Source organism: Marmota monax, unplaced genomic scaffold (genome assembly GCF_021218885.2).
Source record: "Marmota monax isolate L192 unplaced genomic scaffold, Marmota_monax_Labrador192_F-V1.1 WCK01_AAM20220418_F8-fsc00165, whole genome shotgun sequence".
In the NCBI taxonomy this organism is placed as follows: domain Eukaryota; kingdom Metazoa; phylum Chordata; class Mammalia; order Rodentia; family Sciuridae; genus Marmota; species Marmota monax.
Window position 1 is genome coordinate 363401 of NW_026693851.1, and position 22360 is coordinate 385760.

At 35.9% G+C, this 22360-nt stretch overlaps 1 protein-coding gene across 5 annotated transcripts in view; it reads right to left on the bottom strand.

The window, feature by feature from the left end:
- Positions 1 to 22360, bottom strand: part of Cdk14 (cyclin dependent kinase 14) — a 599374-nt gene that overhangs the window by 231483 nt on the left and 345531 nt on the right. For all 5 annotated transcript variants that reach the window (XM_058585022.1, XM_046462471.2, XM_058585024.1 and 2 more), the window contains one exon: positions 19194 to 19314. In XM_058585022.1, coding sequence (XP_058441005.1) covers positions 19194 to 19314 — 121 coding nt within the window. The remainder of the gene's footprint in view (positions 1 to 19193; positions 19315 to 22360) is intronic.

Below are 22360 nucleotides of genomic sequence, written 5' to 3' on the forward strand. Positions count from 1 at the left end.
TTCCTGCAACTACTCCTAAAAAAGTCATGAATTTTTTTATTAATTGCTGCACTCATATTCAACCTAGGGCAAGCCAACCCTTGCATCATTAACTTACTTCAGAATCCCATGGGGTAAAGGACCAATGATCTACTTCTCTACAGCTTCTCCAGTTGTTATCACAGTTGTATATAAACTGTATACAAGCTGTATATAAAATGTTTTGAATTGAAGTAATACTTTTACAGAAATGCCTTTCCTATTATACACCTAATTTTTATTTAAATATACATAGTGCCAAAATGACTAAAATTAAACAAGTCCAACTTCATGTCATAAAAATTATTTAATAGAGTATTAATTTCAAACCATTGTTCTGAAGAGATGGTTTTAACACAATTTGTTTTCATTTTAGATTTGAGAGATAGCATAGGTATAGAGAGAATTATTTTATTAGCATAATAAAATGCAATGACATATCTATAAATATTACAGTTGCAGATGTCTAATGAAGTCTATTTAAAATTCCAGCATGGTGGTTTTCCAAAGTTTTTTTTTTTTTTAACCAAGAATTCTTTTCTAATAGTGCCCTACATTTTTATTGCCTTCTTATTTACATTTACATAAAACTGCACTACCTTTATGTTCACAGTATGCTTTCTGTTGTCCTCCTTCTGGCCCTTATCTTTCCTACCACAAGTTGCAACTCTGAGTGTAAAGACCCCTCAGCAGATGCCACAGCCACCCCACTGTGTACACAGGCACCCTCTCATGGTAACTACCACACTGTTAGACTGCCATCAGAACTCCTTTTACCGCTACTTATTATTAGTTTATATCCTCTCCAAAGCAGGATACTTGGAATGATTGGAAAATCAATTATGATGCAATCCTATTTAGCAGAAATGGAATGATAACTGTTTCTCTATGGGTACCTATCTGCTTGGCTAGCTAATGGACCTGGACTTCCATTTCTAATGGATTCTTCCTATGATATCATTTTCAAAGATGTGTGATAGTATATTAAAAAAGCTGAAAGAATTACACCTAATGGTGTGTGTGTGTGGGGGGGTGCACACTTGTAATCCCTGCTGCTTAGGAGACTGAGGCAGGAGGATCATGAGTTCAAAACTAGCCTCAGCAACTAAGCACCTTTGGGAGACCCTGTCTCCAAAAAAAAAAAAAAAGAAAGAAAAAGAAAAAGAAAACCATAAAAAGGGCTGGGGATGTGGCTCAGTGGTTAAGCATCCCTGGGTTCTATTCCCAGTCCCCAAAAGCAAAAACAACAACAACAAAAATGAATTTTACATAACATACAAAAAATTATACAAATAAAATAAAAGTGAATTTTAAAAGCATATTAGCCTACTAATAGGGCAGAATCTTTATTACTGAAAATGCCTAATTACCAAATGGCAATAAAAGTCTTTCAATTTAATATGATGGGACCACTGCCTGCTTTCCTTCTCCTCCCTTTACTACCATCCATTAGCCCTGTGCTTCCTTTCTGACTTCACTGAGTGGCTTACTGGGAATAAATTCATCCACTCAAGTACAATACTTATGATAAGTAATCTTGTATTAGGAAATGTCTAATTTGTGACTTCTTTTTGGAAATTTGAATATCTATGTAATTATCATTCACTAGTCAATTTTTTTCAAGAATAAGAACTAATAACAAAATCTTATAGTTAAAATATCATAGAGTTCAGTATATTCAAACTCCTTTTTTAGGATTAGTTAACAGTAACAAATAAAACCCCCATACATGCAACATCTTTCAATTCTTTTGAACTCAAAATTTTCAAATTTAACATATATCATAAGTATATGAATGATTTTTTTCATTGCAATTCAAAATGAGATTCTAAGAAAAACTGCTTATTCAGTTATCAGTTATAACTGAATAAGCAGTTAAAAGATAGATAGATACCAGATAACTGAATAAGCAGTTAAAAACTGATAATTCTTTGTGAGTACAGGCAGAAACAGATACTCTTTGGGGCCTGAATGTCATATAATTTGGGAATTTTTGTAATGAAAAACAAAGCAAAATTACGAATAAAAATTGGATGTCAAAGCAAATTTAGAATGAGAAAATCAATCAAAGGAAATCACAATTTTTAAAAAACTAAAATATATGACAATTTAAAATTTGGAAGAAAAAATAATTTTTATTATTAACTGACAAACCACTCTGATAGTTTTTGTTTTAAAATTTTAGTTGAATAGCCTTCAATGAATTCACAACAATCTTGTAATATATCTGGGGCAGGCTAACTTCATAAAGGAAAGAGGATAAGTTAGCTCACAGGTTGGGAAGTGGAAACTCCAAACAGGGACAGGTTCTGGTGAGGGCTCCCACCATAACTATATCACCTCAAGGTAGTTGTAAATGGTGGAAGTATGTGGGAGCAAGAAATCACATCTCAAATCAGGAAGCCAGAGAGGATGGGTCAGGCCAGATCTTTATAACAATCTCCTTGCAACAATTAAACAGGGTCCACAAGAAAGAACTCAATCCCTTCCAAGGGTATACATTCATTGACCCAAGGACCTCCCAAGGAGCCCAGCCTCTTCAAGTTCCCACCACCTCTCAATGTCACCACTCTGAGGACCAAGCTTCTAACATATTAACCTTTGGGGAAACATATGCAAACCATAGCAGGGTCAGTGAAGGCCCCACGTGCTGTGTTGCTGGCCTTGCTTTGCAAATTACCATCACATCTCTATTTATGAGATTTCCTTTGCTCCAGCCACATTGTTCCTGTCTGTTCCTTAAACATGCTACACTCTTTCCCCCTTCGGGGTCTCTGCACAGTTGTTGTTCCCTCTGCCTACTCTGTGCATGGATAATTGCTTTTGTTATTCAAGGGCAGCTCAAATTAAAAATGTCTTTACTAGCCACCATATATGTAAGGTTGGTTCTACCTTGTTGCCCAGCCCTTACATCTCACCTACCTCGTCCTAGTTTGTTCTCTCTATAACAATTAAGAAATGTTAAATTGTCTTTGTTTATTTTAGCGGGTATTTCTTCTAAAAGGAAGATTCATAAACTCAGGGACAAGGATGAGATCATTATCTTGTCTCCAGGACACAGCTCAGTGTTAGGCACATAGTAAGGGCTCAAAAGTGTTTGTAAAATGCATGAATAAAAAGCAATGCCATTATCCCTCCTACCTGACTACTCGGTGTTAGCTGAGCATAGTGAATCATTTGCAAAGAGTACAGTATGGAGATGGGGACTAGGAGGTGGGCGGCAACTTTACAATGGAGAAAACTGTCTGACATTACCTGAACCATGTGAAGAAAGTTAACATTATCAGTGCTAAGTCATGTTGGTATGATGTGATGAGTGTCACTTCATCTCTTCCATCTTCTCCCTCTACACATTAGACAAATTCAAACTGGCCAGTACTCCATAAAATGTCAACATCATAAAAAATAAGGAAAGTCTGAGAAACTATCACCACACAGAGGAGGCTAAGGACCCATGACAACTAAATGTACAGTGGTATCCTGGATGGGACCCTAAAGCAGAAAAATAAGCCAAATCAAAACTAATTTATCCAGAAGCTGGGTGTGGTGGCACATATCTGTAATCCTAGTCACTCTAAGGCTGAGGCAAAATATAAAAAAGTAAGGCCAGGTATGGTGGCTCACACCTGTAATCCAGGATTTGGGAGGCAGGCAAGTTCAAGGACAGCCTAGGCAACTTAGCAAGACTCTGTCTCAAAATAAAGTAAAAAGGGTTAGGGATGTAGCACAGTGGTAGAGAGCCCCTGGGTTCAATCCCCAGAACTGAAAACAAGGTAAAAAGTAAAAATTTTAAAAGCCAGTTATCAGTAATGTATCCTTGTTATGACAAATGTACTATAGCTATGTAAAATGCTAAACATAGTGTAATATGATTAGTTTTATTTCTAATATCTTTGTGACATTTCTATAAATCTAACACTATTCTAAAATTGAAAGTTTATTTTAAACAGGAAGGAAAAATGAAGGACAGCATTTTCTGGACAGGGACTATATAACGAATTTGTCACTGTAAATAGAAAAGCTACAGTATTTCTATTTTCCCCTATATGTGTAGAAAACAAACAAACAACAACAAAACAGTGTGTATTTTTTAAAACATATTTTCTAGTTGTTGATGGACCTGTATTTTCTTTCTTTATATGTGATGGTGAGAATCGAACTCAGTACCTCACACATGCTAGGCAAGCGCTCTACCACTGAGCCACAACCCCAGCCCTAGTGTATATTTTGATGATCTTTTTCTTGTAAGTAACATGAGCAATCTAAAACTGCCAGCTCAGAACACAAAATGTGAGTTGAGGTTCAACCGTAAAGAACTGTGCAGTGAATTTAAAAGATTTAATATGAAGGTATTTGAAAATTGATATACACACTCTGTGTATATTCAAGATGAAAAAATTATCAATTATTATATCTGAGGCAAAGGAGAGGTTATTTTTGTATGGAATGGAGAGAGAGAGGTGGGGGGGTGCAATTCACAGGGAAGAAATAAGAACTTTTCTCCATCAGAGTTAGGAACAGGTAAGTTCAAAGTTGCATCTCTGGAAGTCTTCTTGATCTCTCAGAGTGGATTAGCTTCCCTGACTCCACTTTCCCCATTATAGTTTCCACAACTGTAGTTTATTTACTGACTTGTAAATAGATTAGCCACCATCATCTTCGAATGAGGAGTTGGTCTTTTACTTTTAAAGATGTAGTCTAAATGAGTGAAAGGGATTATGGTAATATGGCAACACTAACAGGCTCAGGTCACTAAAGTCACCAGTCTGGAATATCTGTTTATTAAGGATCTGTTGAGATTTTATGATGCAGAATTACTTTATGTCTTTCGAATAAAATAGGGATTAATGAAATTCATACTCAGAATATCTGCCTTTAGTACATAATATTTTAAGTGTAATGTACTAGTCAATTTTTCATAAAGATGGTATTGTTATAAACAAGACAGTAAATAACCCAATAAATGATTATCCCACATAAAGATGTGTAAAATAGGGCCTAGATATTATTTCTCTAATTAATGTAAATCTAATCTTGGTCTTAGCCAAAAAATAAAAGTGCTCTTCATTAATTCTCAGATGAAATGTTTGGTTCAATCTCAGTAAACATTATAGAAAGACTTTAATATTTTAAAATATGGTACAATTAAAATCACAAACCCTACATAGATTTTTATTTTTAATTTCACCTATTTTTTAGCAAATGTTTAATATTCCTTAGGACAAAGGGCTCTGAGCAAACAGTGTTTCATTCCTAAGAGGCAGTATCTACCTATGAAGCCCAGGAGGGAAGCACACAGCATAGCCTGTGTATTCCCTGTGTACAGAGGGGATAGCAACTCACCCACCCTCTGTTCTCACAGCAGGGGATGCCTGCCCCTTCTAGTACAGACCTCCTAACTGTAAGCTGTGGGAGGCCTCCGCTCAAGTTCAGAGAATTACTTAGAGCCATTAAGAAGCATCTGCCTTGTCAAAACATTTGGAGAGAGGGCTGTAGATAAAGACATTGTCAAGCTGCTTCAGACAGGAGGCAAGCAGATGAACAGAACCATAACTCAGCATAAGTGATTCTTTCGCCATTCTCCCTTTCAACATGAGGGCAGCACAAGAAATTTCCTCAAAGCCTACGAGTCCATCCAAAGAAAGCACTTGAAGCAGTGCTTCTCCCTGCTTAGTGTGCATGCTAGTCACGTGGGGATCCTGCTGGAATCTGGATTCTGATTTACTAGATATGGATTGAAGCCTGAGATTCCGCATTTCCAATAAGCTTCCAAGTGATGTTAGTGCTGCTTTCTCAAAATCAGACATTGATGAGCAGGAATCTAATGGGATCTGGGTAATTTTGTTTTGAAAGGAATTTGATAACTCAGATTAATTCTCTGAACATGTATTCAGGCTCTAACCAAAGGAACAACAAAGAAATAGCAGATCAGTAAAATAAATTAGACTGAGAATCTGCATTTAGTGCAAAGGAATGCAATAACAACTTAGAAAGCCTAGTAGATAATTTTATTTAGCCATGGTTCATTGCAATATACCATTAAGCAATGAAAACTATCTAGATAGTCACATATTTATCTCACTTTTCTCTCAAAGAAGGTATATATTTGTAAAACTGACCAAAGAGTTTTGTTCCCTAGGAAATCAACTTCTAAAAGAACAAAAATTTTTAAAAAAACTATTTTTTTTGCTATAATCTATATCAAAGTTTATTATATATAACAGATGAGATCTTTTCATTCTGGCTTTCACAGTATTTGAAAAGTAGAAGATTAAAAATTGCATTGCACCATGCCCTTGGTGACTATTGAAGGAACTGAATTGATTAAACTGTCACTCATCATTTACTGTGGTTAGTGCTTCATTAGGCACTGATAGGCACAATATATCTTAGTCAAATACTTCTGTGGAGTACTTAGTTCTCAAAGCATGAAAACAAAACCCTAGGTTGTGAGTAAAAACCCCTCTTTAGAAGACATTTGCTGTAAAACATTGTACTTTTTACCTAAGGGGAAACTGAGAATTATTTTTCAAAGTATTAAACAAAATTATTTGTCTAAGAAGGTATATTTACAAATTAGCATATCAGCATAAAAATTAAAAGTAAAGTAGAAAGTAGATCAGGCTAAGGTAGTTCAGAAAAGGTGAGTCCCAGGGGATCCTGCTGCTGACTTGGCCCCAGGCAGGTGACTGGAGTCCCTTCACCAGAGTCTACAACTGCAGTGAGACTAACAAGGAAGACCAAGAGGCCCAATTTTTGCACATACATTTTAAGTATTGTGGATGTGTATTTTATTAGTTGTCTGTTTTAATCAAATGGCAAAGCTGTATTTTGCTTTCTGGTCCTATTATCTAAGCCAGAAACCCAGGAACCATCTGAAATCCTGCCTTTCCTTTACTATACATATTCAGTCAAGTTGTCACATCCTTCTGAAATATTCCTCCATTTTGATCTCCAACTACTTTCCCCTCTTTTCCTTCTTTTTATTCCCCCTCTAGTTGCTTTCCAAACCTTACATCTCTATCCACAAACATCACCTCTTTTCCCTTTTAGTGATACCCTCATCCATGGTAAGAACCACATGCTCCTTCAACTCTAGCACTATCTTTCTCAAGTCAGGCTGGGTAACCCACTGGTGGAGCCTCCTTTGGCACCCCATTTCTCTTTAACCATCTCCAAGGAGAAGTATCCTTACCTTCACCCAGAGCTACCACCATACCCTCTACATACTTGTGTCATCACTCACCACCCTGTGTCTCCCTCTGACCTTGATGTTCTCATCTTTGTAGCCATAGGACCTGACAGTGCCTGGTACAAAATGTTCAATGAATACCTTTAAAATGAATGAATGAATGAATGGATTTCATGAACTAGCATGGGGAGTGGGGAGTACATGCACGAGACAACAGTAGAGAAAGCTAATTGATTGAGACCTGATATTATCACATGAAATTAAACACTAAAAAGCCAAGTCATTAATTTTACCGTATCTCAATTCTAATTCCATATATAAGACACTCCCTGAGGACCCAGTCGTCTCCATGGAAACCTCTGGTTCAGCGGTATGATTTACTTTAATGCCAAACTATAGAGACACAGGGCCTTAGAGAATGACTCAAACAGTGCTTTGGTTTTTACATGTTAGGAAGTGGTGCCACGTGCTTACATGTCTTCACTTCTGTCCTAGAACCAGAAACTGTACGTCCTTGACTCCTAGGCCAGTGATCCCTTCCTTATACTCTGCTGCCACCTCAATTAGAACAATTTGTCTTTCTTAGGTCAGCCAGGTCAGAATAAAAAAAAGAGGATATTAAGATGACAACTTTGTTTTCTCTCCAGGCATAGAAATGCTAGCAAGGACAAAGAGAGAATGAAATCAGAATTCAAAATTAAAGGTTTGAGTAAAGAACACAATAAAATCATGCTAGAAAATTAAAGTTTACCACTATTGTAAGCGTCCTGAAAATAAGATAGATGTTGATATTTAAAAATGTTGAAAAATTTCAAACAGATAATTATGGATAATGAAAGTTCTATAGATAGATTCTTAACATAATAACCCCAGGTTATATAAATAGCTGGGAATACTCAGACTGGTAATGCCCAGATACTACTCATAATTAATTAAAAAATGAAAAGATGCCCTTACTGAGGACTACCATAAGGAAAAAAAATGGAAAATGCAAATACTGCTTTTAAGAGCAAAGGAATACTATTTTTTTTTGTCTTGCAGGACAATGAAAGAAGAGAAGTTATGATAAAGTCACTTAAAACACTTCTGATGATGGCACATCTCTAAGGAATGAACATAAATCAGACAGAACAAGAAGAAACAAATTATTAAGCCTTGCACATCTTTAATTTCTGTTTATATGACAGCTGTTGCAGAATAAGGAGGTTGTATTTTAAGTCTTCTCTTAGAAAATGTATTAATCCTTGTATAACTGTATAGGGAATTAGGAAGAAAACTGTTCACAGGTAATTATCTTAAAGATCAAAGCAAATGTCAAGTTCCAGCAATCTTTCCCGAGAAACTGTATCTGGCATATCATGAAGAGAAATCACTGCTAAAATCTTCATGTAAGTCATACTTCTACAAAGAGAACTCTGAACTTCAAGTATGTTAAATTCATCAGTTTAGTTCCAGTCATCAGATGGCATAGATGAACCCTGATGGACTATGGAAAACAGTGTTGAAATGAGTGCTACTAAGACAGATGACAGATTGGCTTATACTCTATAGTAAAATATTTGACAATCAATCTTAGCATATTGGAGATCTGAAGGCAAAAATCTTTCCATTGTGAATCCTCATGGTCCATTTTTTGGTGAAAGCTGTGAACTTCATAGAATATTGTCATAGACTTGCTCTGGATTGTGTCTGTGCACACTGATGCTGAACATAGACTGTAATGAAAGGCACCCCCTGGAGTTGTGCAATGGATTAGTGTTAGGGGTTACTGCTTGAGAGCAGGGACTTAGTGCTTTTCACTCTTGACATTCTATAAAGATTTGTTGAATGAATGAATGAATGGAGAGACTCATATTGTATATATGAGATCTTTGTGGGAAGGGAGCTGCCCTGGGATTCTAGAGGTGTTTTTATTTTACTTTATTGTATTTTATTTTGCTCCTGTGCCACCACCAACCAGCCAGTGTTGGAAACATAACCTAGCACCTTCACACTTGGAGGGTGTAAAATGGCCATAAAACAACAGTAAAAGAAATTATAAGTTGTTTTCACAGAGTTCCAAAACAGTTTCTAAGTTAAACAAGCTAGGATTAAACATGACAAACAGATTGAAGTTTACATAGTAGCTATAATAAAGTTTTTTAATCTGTTGAGTTTCCATTACACTATGAACACATTAAATTTTAAAAAGCAAATATGGTAAAAACTAGCAATAAAAGAGGAAACATTTGAATCATCCAACAGAATGAATGATAAAAGCCTTGCTAAGCTCCCCAGAAAATGCAATTAGATAAACATCTCACTCATGGCATCTATTGTCTCATAAGAAATACAGAGAAACGTGAAATGCCAGAGAAAAGGATGAACTCCTTGCATGTGTACAGGAAAACATAAACCTCCTCAGATTCAGTCACTAATAATTAATCGGTGCCTGACACATTCTGTGAGTATGTTTTGTGCATTTTTTTTTAATGAAATTAGGAAGCTGATTTGGGGCCACCGATGGGTTCTTTTCCTTTTGTTTAATGGCGTCTTTACCAATAGGGGTTTGAGGATACTACATTTAAAGAGCAAATTGAAAAAAACAAAAAACACAATTACCCCTGCAATTACATAATATAGCATCTAAAATCAAGATAGCACTTAGTACCTCTAAGGTATATTTATTCTTTCAGCATAATACCTATAAATAAAAAATTATTCTTACCTAAATTATGCCCCAGACAATTCAGTGTCCTCAGCAATTAATTCACAAATGTCACACAGAAGCTCCACGTTCATCCTTCAATGAGCAGCATGAAGTGGTCTATCTAGTTTCTTTACTCCCTTATTGTCCTGTGATGTTTACAGAGGCTCCTACTTTCTACTTTCTGTCCAATCCCATTTCCATTCAACCATGTCGTTCCTGTACATATAAGCAGTCCATCTCTTCACCTGGACTGGATTAGAAATTCCCAATTGGCTGAAACACTTATTGAAATAGTTTCAAATTATTTTTCCTTGTTTGAATAGCAAGCATATATTGGGTTTATATATTATACACTATGAATCCAAAGGACTGCTTTCCACAACCCATTTTTTAAATCCATGGAAAATTTTTTTATCATTTTAAGAACTATGGCTTCATATTTTATTCCCTTTCATCACTAGCTCATCAGTTAGCACATGACCTTCTTTTCAACTTTGCTTTCTATTAAAGTTCTGATTTCACTAACAGTTATATGATAAGGATAATAAACTTTTTATCTTAATATTTTTTGGCTATAAATGGACACAATAGCTTTATTCTTATCATTTATTTTTATGTAATGGTGCTGGATTGAGCCCATTACAGTGCCTCATACATGCTAGGAGAGCACTCTACCACTGAGCCATAACCCCAGCCCAGGATTATAAACTTCTATCACCACACTACTAACAAGCTGCCAGCCATAAGGTTTCCATCAATACTATGCTGTTTGATTGGCACCAACCCATTGTAACCAGGAATTCAAATCCACAGGGCAAGGACCCTCATAGCCAACTGTTAATATCTGAAGCCATGAACATTAAATTGACAACAGAGCAGGACACACAGTAAAATATTCATATACTCCTATTTTTTCCTCCAAAGACACTGAAGTGTCAGTTAAGGAACAAAATTTTAAACAAGGGTAAAAGAAATATGTGAGGAGGCACAAATGTATGAGAGAGAACCTGTTTTCAGAAGATGCAGATGAATCCCCACATATAGCTGCAACTTTCAGGGGTAGTCAGTATTTACCAAAGAAACTCAGAAAGGCTAAGCACACAGACTGTAAAAACTGTGAAGACGAGTCTAAGTTGGAAACAGGTAGAGAACCGAATGTTTATACAAACAGCAATTGACCAATAGATCCCCTCTAACCATATCCCACCTTACTCCCTATGCACACTAGCAGGACATATGAAACTAAACCTGTAAGGCCTTAAACTGAAGATTAAAATTGCAGCAGAGAAAAGTGAAAAGAGGGCACCAAGTGAAAAATACGTTAAGTGGTGTGTGTGACCATCAACCTCCCTCTTCCACCATCATTTGAGGTTGTCAGCTGCCAGGAATCAGCACCTCAGGAAGAACAATGAGCAGGCCTTCAACACTGTCATCTGAAGACCTCCCACTGAGAAGTCCAGATCTTTCCATGAAGAGTATACAATGAACTGACCAGTGAACTGGCTTAGAGACTTGGAACGCATCATTTAAAAACATAAATGGACACCCAAGCACCTCACCCATTGCTATATTTGAAGAAAGCTATCAATCTAAATCAGAGAAAAAGGAAAGGAAACAGGCTCAATTCTGTGCACATGTGTACACACACACACACACACACACTTTTTTGAGGTGCAAGGTTGGGAAGATAAGTTATAAAATAAGAGATAAAATAGTTTTAAAAAGAAAACCCCAGAGAATTAAGATAGGAACTTCTGGAAAGTATAAAATTTTCTACATACTGAAACACCTAAGTCTTCATATTGAAAGGAAAATACCCAGCACCAACACAAAAACACACTACCTACCAAGGCACAGCATCATGAAGTCTCAGAACACTGAGGACAGAGAAGAACACAACACTCACCAGGGGGAAAGTATGAGGGGGGCCACAAGCGGGTGAGACTCAGAATAGAATCAGACTTCCCCACAGCAATATGATAAAGCTCTGAAGAAATGAAGTAGTACACTGAAAACTCTGCATTATCATTAATTATACACGTACCCAAACTTTTATCAGTCTTGTGTGTAGAATAAAGACATTTTTGGAAAACTAAGCAGGCTATCTCCCCAATGCAACCTGTCTTGGGAAACTAAAGGAAGAAGACACATAACCCAGGGTATAAGAAATCTATAACCAGCGGAATTCCAGAAGGCAAAGGACTCCATCCCAGAAGTGACTATTGGGAGAGATGTGTCAGGAAACCAAACACACTGAAATACTCAGGGGCTGCAATAGTAGGAAGGTTTACAAATAACAAGTTCTACTCCCCCTAGAACTAAAGCTTCAGTTTTTTGAGAGGCCAGTGATGGCTAGAGCCATGGAAGAGGGACTTTTCCACAGAAGTTGTAGTCAGCTATTTCCAGATATGTGGCATTTTTAAAGCAAAGAAGAATCAGGGAAGAATATCCAGTCTCCTTTTCCTCCTACCTGCTTTTTGCCTGAACCCAACTGGAACCCAGTAGCAAGGCTACTGGGGATGTAGTCCGTCAGAATCATCTATCCAGGAAACAGGATGGCACAAAAGAGCTTAGAAAGGGATTCTCCCACAATGGGAGGGCCAGGGAAAGAAAGCGGCCTTCTGGGATGACAGATATTTTAACTATGCTAAGGCAAGAAATCAGAGGGTTGAGAGATGAAAATGTCAAGAAAAAAGGCTAAGGGAGGAGATGTCAAGAAATTAAATAGGTATGATAGATTTGTTGGTGTGTTTAACAGTAGGAAAATATTTTTCTCATAACTGACAAATATTTTACAACTGTAAATAACTAGCAATAGGAACAAAGACAACTTAACAAAAAATCACAGACAATTATTAAGTCTAAGGAAAGCAAAAGATTATACAGGGAAGAGTACATAATCATAAACACTACTTGACTTGACCATGAGTAATATATACACATTCATGTTTGAAAACGTGATACAGATCGTATATCGGGAGAATGAGAAGAAGATGGAGTAGGAATGGTTAGTGAAGAAAGTTAAGCCCTCATCTACCCTAATAACTATTCAGTAGACAATGTCTAAAACAGTGTATCAATGAACATCAACATAAACAATTATTTAAGACATCTGAAGTAGACACTAGTTGAAAGCACCTAGCGGCCCCTGGGAATTAAAGACAGGCATGGCTGAGGTAGGAGATCACTGTTCCTGCTATTGTATGTCCTGGCAGTTGTTAATTGCTGGCTCTACCTAGAATAGGGTTTTATTGTCACAGTTTTGTGATTTGCAAACTGAAGATATGGGAAGTGATGGGATTTTGTCAATTAAGGTAGCAATGAAGACAAGAAGGGTCAGAGAGAACTTAACTTGGGTTTTCAGTGATCTTCTGCATTGCCTTCTCTTTACATGCAGAGCACTGCTAGTTGCACGTTCAAAAAATTAAATAACTTAAACATTAGAGACTAGCATACATCCAATGTTCTCTAAACTTTGGGCACTGATTTATATATTTCTAAATTGAAACACACACACACACACTCACACAGACTTTCATTTTTCCTAAAAAAAAAAAAAAAAAACTTTCATATGTGACCATCTCTCATTATTCTCACAAACAAGTGAGACAGCTGAGTACATCAAAGGTTATAACAGTGTAATGAATCTTAGACACTGTCTTTGGCTCTTTAAAAAGCACTCCAAAACCAGTTTCTGGGTAGTCAATTACTTTGTCAACCTTGATTTTAAAAGTGGAGGTGGGGAGGATTTAATTTAAAAAAATTTTAGTTGTGAGAACTATGTACATTGCCTCTTTTTATATATTATCATTCAACTAATTTGTCACTACATAGTAGCCAAATATAATATGCTAAATGATAACACAAATACACTTTTTCTCTCATAAACATATCCATACATTAATAAGCCACAGTGAGATATAAAATCCACAGCCACAATAAAAATTTAACTGCCTCATTTCAACATTCCAAAGCCATCACTAAATTCAGCGCTTTGGGAGCCACTCTCTAATGCCATAATGACAGGGTAATAGAGAACTGTAATTTACAGAGGTAATTCATTATTAGGCAATGTAACATAAATTTTCTGTAAGGAATTTGACTGTGTAGTCAATAGTCCTTAGGTGTGGATTAAACACTCAAAATGCATTAAATCTCTTCTGACCAGTAGTATTTAGGAAAATCATTGCTATGTGAAGGTGAGGTCACAGTTAAAACCTTTTTCTATAATCCTGGCAGAATTATTATTAACTTTCAAAGGTGTCAGTGTATGGTGATAAACTATGTGGTAATACTAAATTTAAGAGACTTCAGTAGTGGCACCAGGCTTGGAGACCATGGCTACCACCAGGAGCTCAGCTTTCAAACACTGGGATGCCTTTCTGACTGTCCCCAGTTCTTCGGTTATGTTCCACCACATTGTCAGTGACTACATCAACAGGTCACTTGCATTGTGCATTTCCTGAGTAGCCCTCAAACGCTCCTAAAGAGCTGTTATATCTAACAATGATTAATTCATGTCCTCTTTGGTCTTATGGCCTGATTAATTAGAAAATATGCAAACAGGGTTGACAGATGACTTTACTTAGCTCATGAACTCAAATTCTCATTCTTACTGGATTCCTTTTAAAATGAACCCCCCCTTCATTCTAGCAGATTTGTTAAAAATATTAATGCCTGGAATTTGGAAGAATGTATGCCAGCACAGATACTGGCACCATGAAAATGTATTCAATCCAGTTATTCTTGTCTTAGTTTATTTTAAAAAGCTGATCCTTGAATAAATCGGCAAAGTAGAATCTATTAGAACATTGATGTCAATAGACAATCCATAGACTGTTGGAAGAGGATTAAAGCCCCCCCACACACTATATTTAAATTATGCAAAGAACCTAACATGACAGTATAACTTGAATTATGAAATAGGAACTTTATTGTATTTGTGCTTTGGAATAACCTTAGTAGCAAAATAAAGAGCAATTTCTTATAAATCATTTTATGATATTATATAATAAGTTGTAAAGAGAAAAGGCTTTGTTTTTGGATGTGTTGGCCTTGAGTATAAGTGTTGCCCCTATTTACTAACTATGACCTTTACCATACCACTTAGTCTCTGTGGGTTTTGTTTCCTTTCAATGTATCATGGTACAATAGGTAGGTAATTAAAATGCATAACAGGGCTTAAAATAGAGTTTGTGTTCAATAAAAGTACCTTTTATTATTTATTATAATTATTATTCAAATTAAACCATAGAACCACATATAAAACAAATTTATTCTCAAGGTATGGGCTGTAGCAAGGTTCATTTGTGATTCTCTTAAATCATTAGCAAATAAACCTAAGTTGTAGGAGATTTATTTTATTACACAAATTTTCTTGGTTCAGAAGAGATCATTAATGATCATGGCAGAAATTTATATATTACCAATATGTCTGGTGATTAGGCTTATTTAATAAAAAGCAGTACTAAATGGTTTCATAGTACTTAATAAACAGGCAATTTCTTTTCTGAAACATGTAAAATAAATTTTAATGCAGACTTTTTGCTATATATCAAGAGCAATATGGAAATTTTTTCCTAACCACCCAGCTGCTACAATGTTAAATAAATTAATTTTAATCTTAAATCAGAGATGTAATAGAGGAACGGGTGATTTAATATGCAATCTCATTACATTTGACAGGCTTATTTATAAGTGATTTGCCTCACATTTTGACAAGCATAGTTAATATGTTAATTAGCTTTTAAAAAGATGATGAAAGGAAGAGACTGGCATGCTGTAATTCTTTGCACATTGTGTTGGGGAGCACTGTAGTTGATACCGCAGGGCCCCCCAAAAGCACTGTGATCTTGATGAGATAATCATTTATTAGTTACAGTAACTTAGTCACCCAATATTAAACATTAATCCTTTAAAATAAGCCCAAGCAACTTAATGCTTTAGGAAACAAATGCAGTTCTAAACCTATTTATGAGCTTCCATAAAAGAATGTAAAGTTTGTTTGGAGCAATGATCTCAACATCTAAAACAGAGCTCCCTGGCAAGGGAAGAACTACACAGATGAGCTGCTTTTCACCTCTGTACTTCTCTTCATGTGGTTTCCAGAACCTGGTAAGCCTTTTTGGTTTAGAAGCTTAGCAATGATTTCCTATGCTTTGACTTCCAAAGAGTTATAAAATCCAAGTCTTAAGAGAAGTTATAAAAGAAGCAGTGTTTAATTTGATTCCTCTACTTAAATCAGAGGAAGGTATCAAAAAATCTTTCCTGAAAAGTTCTCCAATCACAGTGTATTCACATACTTCCATGGGACTGGAGACCTAGAGGATCGAATCATTTCGGCGCCAGCTCTAATATCCATCACTTGATGCCAACATCAATGCATATGTGTCTTCATTAATATTTTTATTGCCTGTGGCTATTTAAACAGGAAACTAGAAACTGTAACACTGTGTAGGGATCGTTAGTTTTTAGTTACTACTCTACTGCCCCAGGATGGTAAATGAACTGTAAAAGTAGCCTGAAACCACTGCCACCTGCCTCCCTGCTATTGTCCATGGGTTAATATTTGCACTGCTCTTTGGTGCAGCTGAGCCATGACTCAATTATAGTCCCATTTCTAGGTCTCTCAATATCCAGTGTTGGTGTCATTGATGATGCAAAATTAGTGCCCTGTGAGCTTCTCTCTAACTGGAAAAACATACATTTTTACCTGACTTAAAGCATAATAACAAAATGGCTTGGAATAAAGTCAGATTGAAAATGACAGGCATAGATAGCACAGACATAATTCAGATTTTAGGGCTTGGAAGTGAAGCTACTTAAACCTAGCACATTTGCTATTTGTTCTTGGCAATGAATAATCTTGGCATGTAGAAAAAAGGGCATTTGGGGGCCTCCTATTTGACATCAGTTTCCCTCCCTTCTTCCTAAATAACAGTCGTCTTCTTACGCTTCATTATGTCTCTGTTCAAAGGAAATTGGCAGAATGTGCTCACGCTATCTTTGTAGAAAGAATAAACATGAAAACACACACACACACACACACACACACATTTGAGGGGAAAGACGGACTAGAAAATAAATACGCCTGAAACAGACATATTAACAAGTCAGACTCTGTGTAATTCTTCAGACTTTAAAAAGCACTTCTAAAGGTTTGAGAACAATTAGCCACTAGCATATTAAAACACAGCTTCTCCTGATTCTGAGGGCACAATCTTAAATGAACTGCCAAGGAACTAAGACAAGACTGGCTCCAAGCCACAAATATTTCCAAACTATGTTTCATTAGTGGAGTCCTTAACTGAACTTCTTTTTTTTTTTTTTTTTGGTGGGGGTGGGGGCTACTAGGGATTGAACTCAGAGGCACTCAACCACGGAGCCACATCCTCAGCCCTATTTTGTATTTTATTTAGAGACAGGGTCTCACTGAGTTGCTTAGCATCTCGCTTCTGCTGAGGCTGGCTTTGAACTCACGATCCTCCTGCCTCAGCCTCCAGAGCCTCTGGGATTACAGGTGTGCGCCACCACACCTGGCTTAACTGAATTTATAGAAAGGCAATCCAGAATTTGCATGCTCAGAAAAATAGAGAAATCCAGGTGCTGTCAGGAAGCTAAGGCAGGGGGCGTCATAAGTTGAAGGACAGCCTGGGCAACTTAGGGAGACCCTGTCTCAAAATTAAAAACAAAACGGTGTTTGTAGTTTAGTGATAGGGTACCCTTGAGTTCAATCCCCAGTAGCAAAATAAATATTACAGACAAAAATTCTGTAACTAAAGAATATTATGTTATGATTATATGCTTAGCCAACTCTGAATCAAAGGCAGAAAGCAGAAAGGGAATGAGAAAGTAACTGATAGCATGATGCATTAACCTTAATTTCCAATCTTTCCCCCCATTGCAACCAATGATCTAAATTATCTCTTTTACCAAAGGAGGATCTACCCATTCTTGGGGGGGGGGGAATTAATAGTGTAAACATCAGTTTAAATGGATTAGCACAGCCACTCAATGATAGATAGTCACCTTTATTTTTAGCATTTTAGAATATCATTAAATGGTATTGGATTTATTAGAGGTCATTATAAAATTTATGACAATGGATCTTAGGATGTCTGATGACCAAGTTTCTTTTACTGAAAGCTACAGATCTACACCCTACAAAAATAAATATCTCAATGTGTACATAAAATGTTGCATATATTTTCAGTGGCTTTACAGATTGCCACATCCCCTTCCTGGCCATGGGGAGGGGCTGCTGGAAGGCAAAATCAGAAAATCTTCTTCTGTGCCCTACATTACAAAGAACTTGACTGATTTCTAACCATAAAATATTTGGATCAAACAGACCAGGGAAGAAGGCAGGTCTCATCACAGCCTATTTTACTGAAAAAGCCAAGATTACTGGGGACCGAGCAGTGAAGTGAGTACTCAACAGCAAGACCACAATGCACAATGAAGTTTGACTGGGGTCCCAGACACAGTCACATAGCTGAATTCTATTTTTGGGGGCACAGTCACTAGGGGAAGGTCTGTGTGCTCTGTGAAAAGTCTCATATGAACACAACTGTGAGTCAAGGAAAGGGGTGTTTCTATGAATAATAACCATGTGTGACAGTGAGCCTGTCTTGAGTGCTAAAAATAAGATTAATCCTTTATAATATGATTATGACATTTAAATCACACTTGAGTGCGATCTCAGAGTAGTTTACTATTTATAATAATTATGTATTAAATCTTGCCAATCTTTGGACCTCATGAAATATATTTTTAAGCTCTGCTGAGACACGGTATAAAACTGAGACTACCAAAATTAAACTTCAGATTTTTTAAACTAATCATTTTATTTCATTTTAGATAACTGGTATCAACAATTTTCAGGGCATATTGTGAGTCAATTTGTACCTAATACTTATGTTTAAAATTTCAGACTATGTGTCTGAGTTTTGTTGTGAATTTAAACATGTTCCCCACAATTTCCAAATAAATCTATTGCTGTTTGGAGATATATACTTCCTTGTCATAAAATAAAGGCACAATTAAGACCCTTAAGGAGAAAAATAACAATTAGAAAAATGCTTCTGTCCATCAAGAATCCATTACCAGACACCATCTGCAGGCAGACTCTGATTAGGGAACATTCCCAATCATGTTTTAAAAAATCTACTAGTACTTCCACACAGGGAACAATCCTGCACCATTAATCTTCATCCAAACTGTTAAGATGTTTGTCTAGGCTTGACCCAGACCAAGCAACACATAGATTAGTAGAGTAAAGCTTCCATTTCTCACCACATGTCAAGGCAGGTGGAGTACTCTGTGGAGCCCAGGAGGACATCTGGAGGTCTGTACCATAAGGTAACTACTTCATTGGAGTATGTGTGGCTGGGGACAGATTTTGCTCTGGCAAGACCTGTGGGTCAGATGAAACATAAACAAGTTAAATTGGCATTAATAGAACAAGGGCTTTAAATCTGAACATTCATAATTTTAAAAGGTCAAACACACTATGGTAATTCAGAATCATGAATGCAATAGCATGAGGAAAATATATTGTGATCTCTGTGTTTTGATACATGGTAATAACCATTAAAACATTTATATTTCCAAATAAAGCACTAATATCATGAATCAGTAAACAAATAATTTAAAGACTATCAGACTTAGCAGAAAAGTTTAGATATATCCTGGATTTTTCCAAGTATGTTTCATAGAATTCTATTCTGAGAGTTATAAATTTGTGTTATAAGAGAGGATTCCTTTGAGAAAAAATGGAATTTAGGAAGATATACAGTTTAACAATTGGAAGAGTTCTCAGGGCCCCTAATTCTTTTTATATGTATTTGTGAATCTGCAGGAAAAGTGTATGATACTTTTTTTTCAAAGGGTTGTCCCAAAACTTTTCGTAGTTTCAGTCTTCTCTCAAATACTCACTAGGAAACACTTAGTAGGGAAACTCATTTAAAAGTCAACAATTATAATGGAATCACCAAATAAACCTGGTACATATAGGTGATGAGAGAGTATATAATAAATTAAAATGTCTTCTAAAAATCTTTTAACACTGGGTAAATGATCACAATGTGAAGTGAAAATAGTATATGCCGCTTGACTTCATAACTGAAAATCCTTACACATAGAAAAAGACTGGCAGAAAATAGTGTGAATGCCTTCAGTGAATACTTCTAGGATACAGGATTTTTCTTTTTTAAATTTGTTCTTTTTTTTCCACGTGTTGTGCAATAAATATATCATCCTTTTAAAAATCACAAAATCTACTGTTATTATTTTTTAGAAGAAAAAAAAAAACTGTGCTAGATCTCTATTTGGTATGTTCATTGATAACAAATGCAACAGTTTGAATCTGGAGTGTTCTTCAAAGTCCCACATGCCAAAGGCTTGGTCATCAGCCTGTGGTACAATTGGGAGATGGTGGGACCTTTGGGATATGGCACCTAATAGAAGGCCCTGGTCCATGACCTTAATGGGATACTGGTATACCAGTCTCTTTCTCTTTTTCTTTGCTTCTTTTCTGTCATGAGATGAGCAGCTTTCTCCACCACTAACTTCCAGTCATGGTATTCTCCCTCACCAAGACCCCAAAACAATAAAGCCAACCTACCATAGATTGAAACTGTGAGCCAAAACAAATCTTTCTTCCTTTTAATTTGATTACCTCAGGTATTTTGTCACAGCAATGCAACACTTACTAATACAATAAAAAGTAATATTTACTACTATGATGCTCAAAGCACACAAAACATTTTATAGTGCATACTCCTTTCCATATTCATTTTAATGTTCTGATTACTAAAATTTTTATGTAGTATTTAAGAACATGAGTTTTTCTGCTTATTAAATATAGCATTCTATTTTCTGTATTCCATGTGAAATTAGAATTTATAGGCAAGCAGGTAAGAATTTTTCATAAATTCAACCAAGGTTATAGCCACTCAATTTTTTCTACAGTGAAATTTTTATAATAATGTGAAGGTATATTATAAATTGGTCAATGCTTAAAGCATTCCATATTAAAATATATAGATTACACGAATGGTACTCAATTTTCCTGCACATGAATAGAATAACTATTTCTAATAACATATTTACATAATAACCTCTTCTTTCCTCTGCAAGGTTTTGTCTAACCCCAATTCAGGCAAAACTAAGTAACAGAATAATCAGAAAGGGAAAGTAGCACCAAAATTTGGTCATCTCATTTAAAAGGTCTGGTTCCTCCAATGACTATGCTTTCATAAAGAGACCAAAGAGCTAAGTACAAGTCCTAAAATAGGTTCTGACTCGTTCCATATGCTGTTGTCAAGTCAAATAGGATGGAAAAAAAAATCAGGCTGGATTCTCTTGGTTTTCCTGAGGCCCTGTTGTCAAAAGCCAGGCCACAGGGATAAAAGAATGAAAACCCATGAGATTTCTTTGACACTTCAGATGACCAGTCTGTTTATAGAAAAAATTGTGACATTCTCAACTGTAAAGAGAAAATTAGGTCTTAAGATAACCTAGAAATAGTATTAATCAAGATAATTACAAGTAATTTCCAGATCAAATATGAATCTGTTAAAGTGGTTAGATATTTGTGGAAAATATAAATGGAAAAAGATCTGAATCTTCATAATTCTCTCTTCCTTCCCACATGCTGAGGTCAAATAAAGCCCCATCTTCATTCAGATGGGCCTTAAACTTCACAAATGACAGTGAAAATGAGTTTTCAATATCTAAATTTTCAAATCATTAAGACTGAGCTTCTTAAAATGGCTTTATGTAAGTGTGAACAGAATGAAGAATGCTATATACTTTAAGATAGTCTCCTGCATTGCTTGAAGAAAAACTCTTTCATCCTCTCCCTTTAATAGAGTTAGTCAATTAAAACAGTTTCTTGTGGAAAGTGTCCTGTATATTGATGAACAAAAGGTTTTCACCTGAAAGATGTTTCTGTCCAGTTAATAAGGTCAATAAACCCAAAGTATTTCAGGGAGGGAGTACATACTTAAAACAGCAGCTCAATCAAAAAAAAAAAAAGAATATTAAAGAAAAACAGAAAGAATACCATGAAGTATGAATATACAACCGTATTCAACTGAATATTTTTGAAAAAAAATTTGGTAAAGCTAATACTATGTATTTATATAGTTCATGCATCAAAACACGCTTACTCATGCAAAATTTATTAAACTGCATCCTCCAGCTGAAGGAGAATGGTAGGACAGGATTAATTAGCACAGCATGTGTGAAAGCTCTCTTTCTCTGTTCCTTGTCAGTTGCTATGGTTACCCTACAGGAAGAGAGCTACACTACCTTTTAAAAAAGATGAAGTTCATGGGTTATTATCAAAACTTCTTATATAATGTTTAGTTTAAATTAAAAGTCAAAAAGCAAAGTAAACTGCTAACCAAATGAGTCTAGGTTATTTGCACATAGTTGTTTTGGCTGAGTCTGTGCAA